Below are 13,121 nucleotides of genomic sequence, written 5' to 3' on the forward strand. Positions count from 1 at the left end.
TATGTCTTTCCTTATGCCATTACCATACTGTCTTAATTGCCAGTGCTTAGTAGTAAGTTTTGAAATTGGGAAGTATGAGTCCTCCTGTTTTGTTCTCTTTTTCAAGATTGTTTTGGCTATTTGGAGCCTCCTATAATTCCATGTGAACTTAAGGATAGCCTTTTCCATTTCTGCAAAAAAAAAAAAAAAAAAAAAAAAACCTTGGAATTTTAATAGAGATTGCATTGCGGCTGTAAGATTGCTTTGGATAGCATTGCTATGTTATCAATTTTAAGTCATCGAATTCCTGAATGATATCCTGTAAGTTTGGTATGTTGTGTTTTTGGTATTATTCGTGTCAAGGTATTTTCTTTTTTCCCTTGTGATTTCTTCTTTGATCTTTTGGCTATTTAAGAGTGTGTTGGGCCAGGCACGGAGGCTCACGCCTGTAATCCCAGGACTTTGGGAGGCCAAGGTGGGTGGATCACGAGGTCAGGAGTTCAAGACCAGCCTGGCCAATATGGTGAAACCCTGTCTCTACTAAAAATAAAAAAATTATCTGAGTGTGGTGGCGCGCACCTGTAGTCCCAGCTGCTTAGGAGGCTGAGGCAGGAGAATTGCTGGAACCCGGGAGTGGAGGTTGCAATGAGCTGAGATCATGCCACTGCACTCGGGCCTGGGCAACAGAACAAAACTCCGTTTCAAAAAAAAAAAAGTGTGTTGTTTAATTTCTATATGTTTGTTCCTGTTTTCCTTCTGTAAAGTTTCATTCCATGTGGTCAGAGAAGATACTTGGAATGCTTTCAGTCTTTTAAAATTTATTGAGACTTTTTTGTGGTCTAACATATGGTCTATGTTGGAGAATATCTTTGTGGATCTTCTGCCTAGTTGTCTTATTCATTATTGAAAGTAGGGTATTAACTGGGCACAGGGGCTCACGCCTGTAATCCCAACACTCTGGGAGGCCGAGGTGGGCGGATCACTTGAGGCCAGGAGTTCAAGACCAGCCTGGCCAACAAGATGAAACCGTCTCTAACAAAAATACAAAAAAAAAAAAAAAAAAATTAGCCAGGCGTGGTGGTGGGCACTTGTAATCCCAGCTACTTAGGAGGCTGAGGCAGGAGAATTGCTTGAACCTGGGAGGTGGAGGTTGCAGTGAGCTGAGACTGTACCACTGCACTCCAGACTGGGCAACAAGAGTGAGACCCTGTCTCAAAAAAAAAAAAAAATAAAAAAGAAAGAAAGAAATAAAGGAAGTAGGATATCGAAGACTCCAGCTGCTTTTGAACTATTTCTCCTTTTAATTCTGTCACCTTTTGCAGGGGGCTCTGTTCTTAGGTGTATATGTATTTCTAAATGTTATTAAGTTTTTCTGTCCTTTCACTGTTCTTTCTTTCTTCTTTTCTTTCTTTCTTTTTTTTTGGAGATGGAGTCTAGCTCTGTCGCCAGGCTGGGGTGCAGTGGTGCGAACTCGGCTCACTGCAACCTCTGCCTTCTGGGTTCAAGCGATTCTCCTGCCTCAGCCTCCTGAGTAGCTGGGACTATAGGTGCGTGCCACCATGCCCAGCTAATTTTTGTATTTTTAGTAGAGTCGGGGTTTCACCATGTTGGCCAGGATGGTCTTGATCTCTTGACCTCGTGACCTGCCCACCTCAGCCTCCCAAAGTGCTGGAATTACAGAGTGAGCCACTGTGCCCGTCCTTTTTTTTTTTTTTTTTAAGAGCTAGGGTCTTGCTCTGTTGCCCAGGCTGGAGTGCAGTGGTGTGATCATAGCTCGCTATAGCCTTGAACTCCTGGGCTCAAGTGATCCTTCTGCCTCAGCCTCCTGAGTAGCTGGGACTATAGGCACACACCAGTGCACCTTGCTGATTTTAAATTTTTTTTTTTTTTTTTGAGATGGCATCTCACACTGTCTCCCAGGCTGCAGTGCAGAGGCGCAATCTCAGCTCACTGCAGCCTCCACCTCCCAGGTTCAAGTGATTCTCCTGCCTCAGCCTCCTGAGTAGCTGGGATTACAGGCGTGCACCACCACACCTCGCTAATTTTTTTTTTTTTTTGAGACAGATCTTCGCTCTTGTTGCCCAGGCTGGAGTGCAATGGTGCGAATCTCGGCTCACCGCAACCTCCGCCTCCCAGGTTCAAGCAGTTCTCCTGCCTCAGCCTCCCAAGTAGCTGGGATTACAGGCATGCACCACCACGCCCAGCTAATTTTGTATTTTTAGTAGAGACAGGGTTTCTCCATGTTGAGGCTGGTCTCGAACGCTTGACCTCAGGTGATCCACCCACCTCCGCCTCCCAAAGCGCTGGGATTACAGGCTTGAGCCACTGTGCCCGGACTAATTTTTGTAGTTTTAGTAGAGGCGAGGTTTCGCCATGTTGGTCAGGCTGGTCTCGAGCTCCTGACATTGTGATCTGCCCACCTCGGCCTCCCAATCAGCTGTTAATCTTATCGAGGACCTCTTTTACATGATGAACCACTTTCTTTTCCTTTTGAGGCCTGGTTTTGTTTTGTCCCCAGGCTGAAGTCCAGTGGCGCGATCATGGCTCACTGCAGCCTTGACCTCCCAGACTCAGCTGATCCTCCTTCCTCAGCCTTCTGAGTAGCTGGGACCACAGGCGTGTACCACCACACTTGGATAATTTTTAAATTATTTGTAGAGATGGGGTCTCCTTATGTTTCCCAGGCTGGTCTCAAACTCCTGGATTCAAGTGATCCTCCTGCCTTGGCCTCCCAAAGTGTTGGGATTACAGTCTTGAGCCATGGTGCTTATCCAAGTCACTACTTTCTTGCTGCTTTCAAGATTCTTTTTGTCATTTGACAGTTTGATTACAACATGTCTTGGTGTGGATCTCTTTATTTTTCTTGAAGTGTATTGAGCTTCTTGGATGTTTAGATTTGTGTCTTATCAAATTTGGGAAGTTTTCCGTCATTATTTCTTCAAATATTCTTCCCTTTTCTCTCTTGCCTCTACGACTCCAGTTATATGTATGTTGGTATGCTTGATGGTGTTCCATAGGCGTCTTAGACTCTGTTGATTTCCCTTCCTTCTTTTTTCTTTCTGTTCTTCAGACTGGATAAATTCAACTGACCTATCTTCAAGTTGGCTGATTGTTCTGTCAGTTCAAATCTACCATTGAAATCCTCTAGTGAAGTTTTTTTTTGTTTTGTTTTAGTTATTGTACTTTTCAACTCCAGAATATCTATTTGATTCTTTATAATTTCTGTCTCTTTGTTGGTTTTCTGTTTGTTGAGACATTGTTCTCCTGGTTTCTTGTCATTCTTTTTCCTTTTTCTTTTCCGTTTTTTTTTTTTTTTGAGACAGGGTCTTGGCTCTATTGCCCAGGCTGGAGAGCAGTGGTGTAATCATGGCTCACTGCAGCCTTGACCTTGCAGGGTCAAGTAATTCGCACACCTCAGCCTCCCAAGTAGCTTGGGAGAAGTGCCACCATGCCTGGCTAATTTATTGAGGTTATTTCTTTTAGAGAGGGGGTCTTGCTATGTTACCCAGGCTTCTTGTTATTCTTTGTCCATCATTTCCATTAGCTCATTGAACATATTTAAGACAGTTCATTTAAAATCTTTGTCTAGTAAGTCCAATGTCTGTTCTTCTTCTCAGTCTCTTTGTGTTAATTTCTCCTGTATGTACCATACTGTTTTTATTTCTTCACATGCTTTGTAACATTTTGTTGAAAACTGGATGTTTTGAATATTATAATGTGGTGACTCCGGAAATCAGACCCTTCCTTCTGAGTTTTTGTTGTTTGCTATGAGTTGTAGTTGTTTAGTGACTGTTCTAAACTCTTTCTAAATTCTGTGTTCTTTGTTGTGTTTGTTCTCTAAAGTCTCTTTCTTAGCCTGTGTTCAGCTGATGCTTTTTTTGTTTCTTTGTTTTTTTGAGATAGATCTCACTGTCACCCAGGCCGGGGTGCAGTGGCGTGATCTCAGCTCACTGCAACCTCCACCTCTCGGGTTCAAGCAATTCTCCTGCCTTGGCCTCCTGAGTAGCTGGGACTACAGGTGTGTGCCACTATGTCTGGCTAATTTTTATATTTTTAGTAGAGACGGGGTTTTGCCATGTTAGCCAGGCTGGTCTTGAACTCCTGACCTCAGGTGATCCACCGGCCTCAGCCTCTCAAAGTGCTTGGATTACAGGTGTAAGCCACCACGCCCGGCACTTTGTTTTTTGTTTTTTAGAGATGGGGTCTCACTCTGTCGCTCAGGCTACAGTGCAGGGGCATAATAACTCACTGTAGCCTTGAACTCCTTTGCTCAAGTGATCCTCCCACCTGAGTCACTGGGATTATAGGCTGAGACACCACTAGTTTTTTTTTTTTTTTTTTTTTTTTTTTTTTTTTTGAGACGGAGTCTTGCTCTGTCGCCCAGGCTGGAGTGCAGTGGCGCGATCTCGGCTCACTGCAAGCTCCGCCTCCCGGGTTCACGCCATTCTCCTGCCTCAGCCTCTCCGAGTAGCTGGGACTACAGGCGCCCGCCACCACGCCCGGCTAATTTTTTTGTATTTTTAGTAGAGACGGGGTTTCACCGTGGTCTCGATCTCCTGACCTCGTGATCCGCCCGCCTCGGCCTCCCAAAGTGCTGGGATTACAAGCGTGAGCCACCGTGCCCGGCCGACACCACTAGTGTTTTGCCAGACTTTTTTGAATACCTAGAGCCTCCCTCCACCATCCCCTAAAAAAGAGTAGAAAGAAAGGAGGACAACCACCTTCTCCCAGTCTTTGCAGAATGGGACACTGTCATTGCTTAGCCCTGCTGTTTACAACTCTACTCTAGCCTCATTTCCTGCTTGAGCTGAGCCTAAAGTTCAGCTAAAGGGTCTTTTCAGATCTTTTCTGAGCATGCTTCCTGCCCTGGGCATATATGCATGACTTTCTAAATTCCTAACTAGTGTAAGTAGACATTGTTGAATGCCCTAATTTCCAAAAGAAACTTTCTCCCAGCTTTTCCTCTCAGGCTGTTGGTGTGTCTGTTTGCCTCAATTGAAATCTTTTGCCCCAGGTGGCTGCAGATTATTTGCCTTACAAGGCTTTTGAGCAATATCCTCTGAAGAGACACCTCTCTGCCCTGTTCCAAGTTAGGGAAAGCAAAGACCAACGCCTTGTGTCAGTCCTTCAGGTAACCCGCAGGCTCAAAACAGGCAAACGCAATTCTTTCAGAATTTCTCCCTCTGGAAGCAGGGACTAAAGGAGTAGTTTCCCAGACTGAGAATGCAGGCTGCTGTCTTCAACACTGCCACTGGGGAAGGGAAAGAGAGAGGGCAAGTCAACATGCTGCAAAGCTTTTCTACTGTTTCAAGTTGCTTTTTTATTGATTCAGTTTGCTGAGTTGCTATAAATGTATTTTCTGGAGTTATGACAAAGCTGATGTGCCAGTTTTTGCTTGATTTTTCAGTCATCTGTGGAGGGATAGGCCATTGAAGTTACCTGCCTCACCATTTTTACTGATGTCCCTTAAGAAAGACTTTTGCTTTGTTTTTAGAGACAAAACAAAAATGTTGCTTTGAACTCCTGGCCTCAAGCAATCCTCCTACCTCAGCCTCCTAAATAGCTGGGACTATAAGTGTGTGCCGCTGCACCCAGCTCCCAAGAAAGATTTTTAAAAGTTATATTATGTTGCTTTAATGAGTAGAGTTAAATAAATTATATTAATGTTTATAAAAATTATCAGCAGGATGGAATCCGACGTGGTAGGCCCAGAGCAGATACTGTCCGCGATTTAATAAATGAAGGAGAGCATTCATCCAGCAGAATCCGTTGTAACATCTGTAATAGGGTGTTTCCACGGGAGAAATCGCTCCAGGCTCACAAAAGGACTCATACAGGTAAGTTGAACAAATTTTATAGAGACTGCCAGAAGTAACACTTTTTTTTTTTTTTTTTTTGAGACAGAGTCTTGCTCTGTTGCCCAGGCTGGAGTGCAGTGGCGCAATCTTGGCTTACTGCAAGCTCCGCCTCCTGGGTTCAAGCAATTCTCCTGCCTCAGCCTCCTGAGTAGCTGGGATTACAGGTATGTGCCACCATGCCCAGCTAATTTTTGTATTTTCAGTAGAGACGGGGTTTCACCATGTTGGTCAGGCTGGTCTCGAACTCCTGACCTTGTGATCTGCCTGCCTCAGCCTCCCAAAGTGCTGGGATTACAGGCATGAGCCACTGTGCCTGGCCAGAAGTAACACTTAACTGAAAGCTGATTTGATATTGAGTAATAAATTAACTTTTTAATTGCCTTATATTTTGTTATTACCACTATTAGTTGTGAAGTTTTTAAAAAAGGCAGTATAGTCAGTTTTTTGGTGGAGAGTGGTGGTTTTATGAATACTGGTTACATGTGATTTCTAAAGTTATCATGGTAATTAACCTAGATGTCATAGTCATGTTATTGGCAAATTTAGCTTTACCCCCAACCTGCCGGAATTGTACTTGATATACTTTTATCTATGTAATTGTTAAAATTCATCTGTAGGCCAAAAACATTAATTGTCAAGTTTTTAATAGAATGTTTAGAGTCCTCACTGTGCTATCAGGACATTTGACCTAAGCATTAAATCTGTGGTGAACTATGGTAGGCAGCCATCCCAAGATTATGGTACATCTTTATTTGCATATGGAAATTATATTTGCATTTTAAATATCATTTAGAGAGCCAAAAAAAAAAAAAAAGTATAGAGGGCCCTTGTTCTTGCTATGAAGTTGGCCCCAAAGGAAGGAACCTTATAGTTCATCTAATAGTTTACAGGTGAGGAAACTGAGGTGCCAAAAATCCAACTACTGCTGGCTTACAATCAGTCTCTCATACCTTTAAAGCTAGAGCTACACCACCCCATACAGTAGCCACTGTGACTCCTGAGCACTTGAAATGTGGGTAGTCTAAATTGAGATGGGCAGTAATATGAAACATACTTAATATGAAAAAAAGTAAGCAATTTTTACTGTTGATTATATATTGAAATGATACTTTTAGATAAATTGGATTAAATAAAATACATTATTAAAATTAATTTCACGGCTGGGTGTGTTGGCTCACGCTTGTAATCCCAGCACTTTGAGAGGCCGAGGTGGGTGGATCACCTGAGGTCAGGAGTTCCAGACCAGCCTGGCCAACATGGAGAAACCCCATCTCTACTGAAAATACAAATTAGCCAGGCGTGGTGGCACATGCCTGTAATCCCAGTTACTCGGGAACCTGAGGCAAGAGAATCGCTTGAACCTGGGAGGTGGAGGTTGCAGTGAGCCGAGACGTGACATTGCACTCCAGCCTGGCAACAAGCGCAAAACTCAATCTCAAAAAAATAAAAAATAAAAATTTATTTTACCTCTTTCTCTTTACTTTTTCTAATGTGCCTTCTAGAAGTGGTTCATATTATCTTTCATTGAGCAGTACTGGTTTAGAGCTTGAGCTTGTAACCCTCAGTCCCCTATTTTTTTCCACCATGTTTACGGTGCTCACCTGTTTCTCACTTTTTTTTAACTTGTGGTTTTTGAAAATATATATTTAAATGATATGATAGAATAGAGGTTTTTTTTAAGTTAAATCCCTGGAAAGGGGTAATGTTTGAATTTTAAATCATTATAAACTAAGGTGTACAGAAGTTTTGACTTTAGATACCATTAGTAAAATGATTACTTAATGAAACATTCTAATTTTGAGAATTTTTATATATTTTTTTCAACTTAAATATTCTAAAATATCCCCTGGATAACTGGTTTGTAGGCCATAGAGTTGCCAGTGTGGGTAAGATTCAAGACTGTGGCAGAATGAAGAAAGGGCTGAGTGCCATCCTGATCACCACTGCCTCACTGTGTCACCTGATACCCCAGGCATCAGCCTAGAGGTCTGTACATCAAGGAACTGAAAGGAGGATCCTTAAGGGATAGTTGAGCCCTATTAGCATATTTTGTAAAAAGCTTTTCCCTTACCATTTTAAACGATCGCCCTATATCTGTGTTTTATTTTAACTTGTATTCAACAATCACAACCATTTATTATGTCTCTAAATAATGAGAAATTTAGGGAGGACTTGTTACTGTTCTTTGAGTTATACTGGAAAATGCAAACTAATGTACAATTGTTGATTAAATAATTTTTTTCAATAAATAATGTTTAATTATCATTGAACAAATTTTTCAGCACTTGAGCCTGGCACTGTGTTTTCTATAGGAATTTAAGTGAAGTGTAAGGTACTAGGAATCTTTGCAGGAGATTACCATGACACATAAACAACACAGGACCCCAAGTTAATGAAGGTATACAAAGTTCAATTATTTGGAGGTAGATAGGAAGAATTCAGTTATCTGGGGAGATAGGAAGAACCTCACTGAGAGCCTACAGGATTGGGAAGATTTGAATGGGCAGAGAAAATAGTATTTTCAAGGATTAGAACAAGATGAAGAACTGCTTCCTGGCTGGAATGATTCTCCAGGAGGGAAGTAAGGATAAACTCTGCCCCTTAACCCCAGTAGCTAATGAGGTTGGTGAGATTGCCTAGAGTGCCGATCTTAGAGGACCATTTAAGTCAGCAGATAATTTTTAGTTGTCCAAGGTGTGTAATAGGATTTGGGGGTGGTTCAGGGGCTAGTTGGTATGACAAAAGCAGACTTCTGTGCCAGCTACTCTGGGAGTGCTGTGCAGGATGAGAAATGAGAGGCCGGCCAGGAGGCTGTCGGAGGGTTCATCCTAGTGGGAGGGCTGCCTGTCTGACCAGGGGAAGCTGAGTGAGAAGGCAGGAGTGGGTGGAAGACATAGTGAAGAGCCAGCAAGATCTGGTGATTTGGAGTAAGAAGGAGAAAAAGTATGGGATAAGCTCAAGATGATAACCTCAAGGCCTAAGAATAGATTGTGTTCCCCAGCAGATAGTCATTGATGCCACCCAAGTGCTGCCATTAGCATTTCCACCTGCAGCTCAGTGGGGGCCCTGACATGTTTTATTGTTATTGGGAGTCATGACCTATATAAAGCCTGATTCTCTCCCCATCCCCCTCCTCTTCTGGCCTTATTATCTCAGATATAATATCTAACATCTGTCTACTTAGGTGAGAGGCCCTATCTGTGTGACTATCCAGACTGTGGAAAAGCCTTTGTTCAAAGTGGACAGCTCAAAACACATCAGCGTCTTCACACCGGGGAGAAACCTTTTGTTTGTTCAGAAAATGGTATGGTGTTAGAAGTTAACGTTTATGGAATAACTAGTTGTGACTTAACAGTTAAAATATCTTTTCCTTGAATTTTTTTGAGGGGAAAGATTTTTTAATATAAATTTTATAAAACTTTATAAGCTTTCTTCTTTGATAACTGATACATGCTGAATTTCTCAGAAATGATTGATTTAAAAAATTTGTTGATTTTGATTTTTGTGGGTACATAGTAGGTATACGTATTTACGGGGTACATGAGATACTTGATACAGACATGCAATGCATAATAATCACACGGTAAATGGGCTATCCATCCCCTCAAGCATGGGTCCTTTGTGTTACAAATAATCCTGTTACACTCTTAAGTTATTTTAGAATGTACAGTTGAATTATTACTGACTATAGTCACCTTGTGCTATAAAATACTAGGTCTTATTCATTCTTTCTATTTTTGGTACCTATTAACCATCCTTACCTGCCCCTCATCCCCCAGCTCCCCTTCCCAGCCTCTGGTAACCATTGTTCTACTCTCTATCTCCATGAGTTCAATTGTTTTGATATTTAGATCCCACAAATAAGTGAGAACAAGTGATGATTGTCTTTCTGTGCCTGGCTTAAGAAATGATTGATTTTTAAATAAAGTAATCCTTTTTGATGAAACCTTGAAGGACAATTAAACATACTATATCCAGTTGTAGGCAGTAGAAAAATCTGTAAAAGTAAATACAGCCTTTGGAGCAACATTTTAAACTTTTTAATTATTAAAGTGAAGTAAGCATATTATCCTAAGTGATTTTCTTAATCTTTTATCAGTTTCTAAAGATGCACATTTTTATGCAGTTACAGTATATTTGAAGTTCAGTGCAGTCTGTCCTGTTGCTCTGTAATTTTCTTGATTATTACAAATGTTGCAAAGGTCTGCAAACTTTTCATCTACCAAGTTTGCTTAAGCCTATACACAATGGTTTCCTCTATGTTGAATAATGAATATTTGTTTGTTTATTTATTTTTTGAGACGGAGTTTTGCTCTTGTTGCCCAGGCTGGAGTGCAATGGCACCATCTCAGCTCACCACAACCTCTGCCTCCCGGGTTCAAGCGATTCTCCTCCCTGAGCCTCCCGAGTAGCTGGGATTGCAGGCATATGCCACCATACCCAGTTAATTTTGTATTTTTAGTAGAGACGGGGTTTCTCTACGTTGGTCAGGCTGGTCTTAAACTCCCAACCTCAGGTGATCCGCCCACCTTGGCCTCCCAAAGCGCTGGGATCACAGGCGTGAGCCACTGCGCCCAACATTTATTTATTTATTTTTTATTGTTTTGAAACAGAGTCTCACTTTTCGCCCAGGCCAGAGTACAGTGGCACGATCTCGGCTCACTGCAACCTCCGCCTCCTGAGTTCAAGCAATTCTCCTGCCTCAGCATCCGGAGTAGCTGGAATTACAGGCTTGTGCCACCATCTCTGGCTAATTTTTGTGTTTTTAGTAGAGATGGGGGACCATGTTGGCCAGGCTGGTTTTGAACTGCTGACCTCAGGTGATCCACCTGCCTCGGCCTCCCAAAGTGTTGGGATTACAGACATGAGCCACTGCGCCTGGTCTGAATATTTAATTTGTTTTTTAAATGTTCTTGTTACCAACAAAGCTGAGGGGAATGTTTTCACACTTGTAGCTTTGTTCTTCTTTTGGGATGCTTCCTTATGTTAGATTCCACAAATGGAATTCCCGGGTCTGAGGTTTTGAACTCCACCCCACCCCTGTGATGGAGTCTGGCTCTGTCGCTAGGCTGGAGTGCAATGGCGTGATCTTGGCTCACTGCAACCTCTGCCTCCCGGGTTCAAGCTATTCTCCTGTCTCAGCCTCCTGAGTAGCTGGGATTACAGTTAGGGGCCACCACGCCCAGCTAATTTTTGTATTTTTAGTAGAGATGGCATTTTGCCATGTTGGCCAGGTTGGTCTCTAACTCCTGATCTCAAGTGATTGGCCGGCCTCGGCCTCCCAAAGTGCTGGGATTACAGGCGTGAGCCACCACGCCCTGCCATTTTGAACATTTTGAACTCACGCAAATAAATCACTTTCCAATGGTGTTGGACACACATGGCCACAAACAAAATGTGACTGTCTTCCTGTCCCCACTCTAGCACTGATGAGACTGTGCTGGTTTGATTGTTTTCTCCTCCAAATTATAGATGCTAAATTTCACCGTATTAATTTACTTTACTGGATACCAGTGAAACTGAATGTTTTCCACATTTCTGTGTGCTGGATGTCCAGATCCTGACAGGTGTTAACCTTGTGTTTTGAAGGCTGCCTGAGCAGATTCACCCATGCAAACCGCCACTGTCCGAAGCACCCCTATGCCAGGCTGAAGAGAGAGGAGCCCACGGACACACTCAGCAAACATCAGGCTGCCGACAACAAGGCCGCGGCCGAGTGGCTGGCGAGGTCAGGAATGCTGCTTTTAGTCCACCGTGAAGATGCACAGCGCGGGCTTGGGCTATGTTAGGGACTTGGATACGCCTCTCATTTTAAATAAGCTGCGTTTATACACATTTTATAACATAATTAGAAATGACCCCTGATTTTCTATAAAATTATTATGAGTGGTATTAGGATCTTAGGATCTGTGTGTGATAGAAAATTACAATATAATTAGAGTGCCCAGACCACAGTTTATTTTCAAAGGAAGAGTTTTCCCATTTTGAAAAAATGTTTTATATGTATTGTATTTCATTTGTCATGAATGCAACCTTCTTCATTTTCTTTATGTTAGCCTTAGCTATGTGCCAATTAAAACAGGGATAGACAGCCGAGGCAGGTGGATCACCCGAGGTCAGGAGTTTGAGAACAGTCTGGTCAACTTAGTGAAACCCCATCTTTAATAAAAATACAAAAATTACCTGGGCAGTAGTGGCACATGCCTATAATCCCATACTCGGGAGACTGAGGCAGGAGAATCACTTGAGCCTGGGAGGCGGAGGTTGCAGTGAGCCGAGATGGCCCCACTGCACTCTTGTATTCCAGCCTGGGTGACAGAGTGAGACCCTGTCTCAAAACAAAACAAAACAAAAAAACAAACAAACAAAAAAACACCAGGGATAGATGTTAGTGGTTCTTCTTAGGTGAGGTTCCAAAAACACCAATTTAATTTTTTCCAATGGCAACAAGAGGGCCAGTATAAAAGAATTTCTCTAAGGATATTTCGGTTGAAGGACCTGTCTGCTGTACACAAGCCAGCAGCAGCTGCTCAGGCCTCACCCAGGCTTCACTGGCTGCTTAGGGTAAAGTTCAGGATTCCTAGCTGTGCTGCCATAGCCCTGCCTCCCTCTGATAGGGCAACTGTCCCCTGCCATGCTGGGCTGTGGGTTTCTCAACACAGGTGCCTTTGTGTGAGGGCCTGTGTGCACCCTGCTTCCTCTGCCTGGAGCACTCACTCCCCACTTGGCTTAGCCTCTTGCTGACCTTCATCTCTTACTCAGGAAGGCCTCCCTGACCTGCTCAGCAACAAACGGGCTGGGACCCACTTAACAGATGCTTTCATTTTCCTTTTCAAAACATCCATCACACATTTATTTGTTTATTTTATACCTTCCCTGCCAGACTGAAAGCTCCAGGAAGGGATATTTGTCTTGTTGATTACGGTAAGCCTAGGACCTAGCATAGCTTCTGGGCCTTGATAAATATTTGAAGGAATAAACTCTGTTTTGTTTGGATAAAAATACATAAGAATTAGATAATGGAATCTGGAAATACTATTTGATTATTCACGTCCAGGGAAATTTGTTAGCACTGTCATAGAAATTGTTTAGATGGGCTATTCTAGGGGTACCCTAAACTAAATATCTCCATCACTTCCTCCCCTCTTCTTTCTCCTGGTTGGCTCCTACTGCCCCATTATTTCTAATTTTGTCCCAGCCAGAAGCTTACTGGTCATCCTTGTCTTTTTTTTTTTTTTTTTTTTTCTGAGACAGGGTCTTACTCCTTTGTCAAGACTGGACTGT

The 13,121-nt window shown here is 42.6% G+C and overlaps 1 protein-coding gene across 2 annotated transcripts in view; it reads left to right on the plus strand.

The window, feature by feature from the left end:
- The window catches only part of ZNF367 (zinc finger protein 367), a 30,730-nt gene that overhangs the window by 12,670 nt on the left and 4,939 nt on the right, over nucleotides 1-13,121 (plus strand). Inside the window, exons 2-4 of one of the 2 annotated variants that reach the window (XM_055271807.2) lie at nucleotides 5,663-5,816; nucleotides 9,022-9,141; nucleotides 11,427-11,565. In XM_055271807.2, coding sequence (XP_055127782.1) covers nucleotides 5,663-5,816; nucleotides 9,022-9,141; nucleotides 11,427-11,565 — 413 coding nt within the window. The remainder of the gene's footprint in view (nucleotides 1-5,662; nucleotides 5,817-9,021; nucleotides 9,142-11,426; nucleotides 11,566-13,121) is intronic. The other variant, XM_055271808.2, reaches the window with a different exon arrangement.

The sequence above is a fragment of the Symphalangus syndactylus genome, chromosome 3 (assembly GCF_028878055.3).
Source record: "Symphalangus syndactylus isolate Jambi chromosome 3, NHGRI_mSymSyn1-v2.1_pri, whole genome shotgun sequence".
In the NCBI taxonomy this organism is placed as follows: Eukaryota; Metazoa; Chordata; class Mammalia; order Primates; family Hylobatidae; genus Symphalangus; species Symphalangus syndactylus.